The sequence below is a fragment of the Gracilinanus agilis genome, chromosome 6 (assembly GCF_016433145.1).
Source record: "Gracilinanus agilis isolate LMUSP501 chromosome 6, AgileGrace, whole genome shotgun sequence".
Taxonomy (NCBI): domain Eukaryota; kingdom Metazoa; phylum Chordata; class Mammalia; order Didelphimorphia; family Didelphidae; genus Gracilinanus; species Gracilinanus agilis.
This window is the reverse complement of record NC_058135.1, coordinates 279,975,160-279,979,554: the sequence shown is the minus strand read 5'-3', so window position 1 is coordinate 279,979,554 and position 4,395 is coordinate 279,975,160. Positions and strand designations below refer to the sequence as shown.

General features: G+C 36.4%; 1 protein-coding gene across 1 annotated transcript; it reads left to right on the top strand.

The window, feature by feature from the left end:
• The first annotated feature begins 2,974 nt into the window (after positions 1-2,974).
• Positions 2,975-3,904, top strand: LOC123251196 (olfactory receptor 5B12-like). The gene has a single exon (XM_044680391.1). It carries the CDS (start codon positions 2,975-2,977, stop codon positions 3,902-3,904), a length of 930 nt encoding a protein of 309 aa, XP_044536326.1.
• The last annotated feature ends 491 nt before the right edge of the window (positions 3,905-4,395 follow it).

Below are 4,395 nucleotides of genomic sequence, written 5' to 3'. Positions count from 1 at the left end.
GCCACATGAAAGAAAAATAATGTCCTTGTTCAAGGTATGGGGAGATGGAGGGTTTAAAGTCAGAGATTTGGAACTGCCATCTTCATAATGTTTCATGTTAATCTATTCAGATAGATAAGAATGCTAGCTAGCATTTATTTAGCACTTCAAGATTCTTAAAACACTGTTCATCTGTAAAATTTCTGTTGATACTCATGCTTGTGTTGGCAGATGATATTTTAGAGAGGAAGAAACTAAAGCTGAAAGATATTAGGTGACTTGTCGAGGTTCATACAGAGAACAAATGTCTTAGAGTTTCAAGTCAATTCTTCCTGATTCCATAAGCTTCATTCTATCCTCTATGCCAGTTATATCCCTCATAGATCTTAAGATTGAGTGGAAAAAGACCCAAGAGATGATCCAGTTTTATAAATGAAGAAAATGAGCCTCTGAGATGCTAATGGGCCTTCATTAAGGTAAGACATGTAGAAAATAGCAGAAGTGGAATTCCAATATAAGCCTCACACCCTAAATTAAATGGTCTTGACACACCATCAATTGCCATTGCTTCCAGTACCTATCATTTGTTCCCCCCATGGATTTCAAAGCTCTCCATATAGAACTGCAAACTCTGAAATTTAAAAATCTTTTCCAGTTATTATAAATCATATTTTTATCTTAGTAGTAAAAGTCTATCAGATTTCTCCATTTTTAAGTGTTGTAATTGCATACATCCCAGTGCACTTATTGGTTGTAAAAAAGGCCATTTTGCCTTGTTCCCTCATCCTGAGGGTGATGTAACAACACAGATTGGGGAAGTGACCTGCCTAAAGTTCCAGAGTAAGTTAGTGGTAATGACAGGACTAGTATACCTCAGTGTGAACTCTAATATTTTCCCCAAACCAGGTCTTCTTAAATGGGTTAATATTTGCAACCATAGTATGATGGTTCAAATCCTCTCTGAGTTATATAGACTTTGGGCAAATCATTTATACATGAAGGGATTGAGTAGATGACCTAAAAGGTTCCCTAAGTTTTAAATGAACAAATCCTCAAGAGTTTTTGGAGAAATTCTTGATCTTCTGTGCTAAATTTTATTCATTCAATTAATTAAAAAAAGATTATTTTTTCTATGTTCTAGACATTGTGCTAATCTTTGAGAATCCCCTCCCCATATGCAAACACACACACAAACACACACACACACACACACACACACAGAGCACAAGTATTTCACCTTCAATTATTTTATATCCTTCTTGTAGAAAATCCCATTTACATGCATAAATCAATGGAAAATATATACCAAAGAGATGTAAACTTTTAATATTGGGCAGAAACTATGAGAGGAACAGGAAATATTCTGAGTATGAGTTGGCATTTGAGATGAACATTTCAGGGAACAAGGGATTTTAAGAGTAACTATTGAAGAGATTGAACTTCAGAGGAATGAAAAGCAGTTTATAGGAAGGCTCATTAGTGGGAAATGTGAGATCATGGAAGGAGAAATGGATGTGGATCTGTCTGCCTGGCATATATGGCTCACAAGAGAGAGAAAGGTATGAAATCAATCTAGGAAGGTACAATGGAGAGAAGTGGTGAAGGGTTTTAAATGTGAAACAATGAAATTTATGTTTTATCTCAGAAAAAGTAGAGTTCCCCTGAAGAGCACAGAGCACCAGACAGATAAAGAATATCTATGCTTCAGCAATACCAAACTGTAATTAGGTAGAGAATGCATTTTCAAATTGATGATTTTCAAAAATGATTATAGACTGTGGGCATTATTTTAAATAATTGGTAATGAGAAAGTGTCTAAGCAGAAGAAAACACAATAGAGGAATGACTGAGGGGGTGGATTTTTGCAGGTATCAGGGAGTATGTTTTCTGGAATCAGTACACTGAGCCTCAGGTGCTCACTATGTGACTCTTGGCAAGTCTCTTCTCTTTGTCTCCTTTTTTCTCCTTTGTAAAATGTGTATAATATTTATATTCCAGGTTCTTGTGAGGATAACATGTGGTAATATTAATAAATTATAGTCAAAACCCAATAATATTATATAAAACCTATCTATTAATATTTTTAGAGGAGGTTCAATGTGGCCAGTTGAAGAGCACATATATATTGATTAAGCTTGGCAGTGAGAAGATCTACCTCTTTCTCTGCAATAGGGACGAAGTAGGAGGTCACAGGAAATAACAAAATGGGAATTGGAGTATGGAAAATGGAAAGAGAATTCAGGAGTAATAGTTCTTCCTCTGCTGCTGCAAGAAAAATTATGTGGTATTGGAAAATGTGATAGAAAGTTAATTGGGGAAAAATAACTAAATTTGTTTGGCTCATGGAGGTTGCAAGTGACAAGGTAACAACATTTTTAAAGTAGAGAAACCTTTCAACATAGTTATGGACCTTGTCTACTTTTGTGAGACAGTTATAAGTATGTTATGAGCATAATGCTGGATTGGATTGACTGGTGAAAGGACTAAAGAATAAGGAATTCTAGGATAGATGATGGAATATGGTTGAATCAGTAGTCATTTTGTCAGTCTTGTGAAGGGGAAAGAGTGAGGCAGGGAAATGAACTTAAAAATGATAGATATAAAGGAATTGTAGAGATTGGAATCTGCTGGAAGCAGTAAATGTAGGCAGAAGAGGAGTGAGGTAGAATATATAATTAAAAGATACTGTGACCATAATATATGTGGCTTATACATAATCAAAATGGAGGTCAATGATGCTGAGGAGGTTTAGGAACTATTCAGTAATGATCTTAATGAGTATAGGGCATGTCATGATGTGTGCTGAAAAACTTCAACTTCAACATTAGTATGATCTTAGAAAAAAAACCAACTTTAATGTTGCAGAATTTTGTAGCATAATATTATATTAGACATGATTCTGTCACTCTCATGAAGGAAAGATAATTCCCATGTTTTATGCTGTTGATTGTTGTTCTCTTTCCCAGGGGAATCACTCAAATCACTACAGGCATTTATGGAGAATTGTTCCGAAGTGAAGGAATTCATCCTGGTAGGATTAACAGATGCCCCCGAGCTTCAGATCCCCCTCTTCATAATATTCACCATCATCTACCTCATCACCCTGGTGGGGAACCTAGGCATGATAGTCCTGATATTGTGGGACTCCCATCTCCACACACCCATGTACTTTTTCCTCAGTAACCTCTCTCTGACTGATCTTGGCTATTCTTCCACCATTACTCCTAAAGTGATAGCTGGATTCCTCCCAGGGGACAAAATCATCTCCTATAGTGGGTGTGCTGCACAAATGTTTTTCTTTGTGCACTTTGCCACTGTTGAAAGTTATCTCTTGGCTGCTATGGCCTATGATCGTCAGGTAGCTGTGAGTAAGCCCCTCCATTACACCACCACCATGACACCCAGTGTGTGTGTCTGTCTAGTTATTGGATCCTACATCTTTGGTTTTCTTTGTTCATCCCTTCACACAGCAAACACCTTCAGCCTCTACTGTTGTAATTCTAATGTGATCCATCACTTTTTCTGTGATGTCCCTCCCCTCTTTGCTGTCTCCTGCTCTCTTTCATATGTCCATGAATTGGTTCTCTTCTTTGGTGTTAGTTTTGTTGCAGCTTTTTCTCTTTTTTTCATCATGAAATCCTATTTTTCCATTTTCATTGCCATTTTGAGGATGCCTTCAGCTGAGGGCCGCCAGAAAGCATTTTCTACTTGTGCTTCCCATCTCACAGCTGTATCTATATTTTATGGAACAATAACCTTCATGTACTTACAACCCAGCTCTAGCCATTCCATTGACACAGACAAAGTGACTTCAGTGTTCTATACCATGGTCATTCCCATGTTGAATCCTCTGGTTTATAGTCTGAGGAATAAGGATGTCAGCAGTGCTTTTAAGAAAATCATGCAGCGAAAAAGACTTCAGTAGGCATCTTCTTTTAATTAAGGAGAAAAGTACTCATGTATTTGTCTATTACTTTATTATCTCTAAGATACATACTCTTTTGGACTCAGAATTTATATTTCATGGATCATATGCAGTAAATTTCCATCTTTGAGTTTTAAAAATCTTTCCATTAAAACTCTGTGTTGGGCTTTCAAATCTCTTTCCTTATTTTTTTCCCATGTCTGATTTTATAATCTATAATTTCTAGACATTTGGGTATTCTGCATGTTTTTTCACTTCATCTCTCAGTTGATAAGACATTTGAAATTGATGAATCTGTTCATTTTTTCACAGGAGATTTCACAGAATTCCTATATCACAGAAAATTATGATTTGTTGTACACATCAGCCTTTATGGGTCAGGAATATTTATTCATTAGGTGAATCTGGGCAGACTATGGTTGAGTGAGTTGAGGAGATGGGCCATCATCATTGTGTTACTGATCTCAATGTTTTGCTAAAAAGATCAGTAG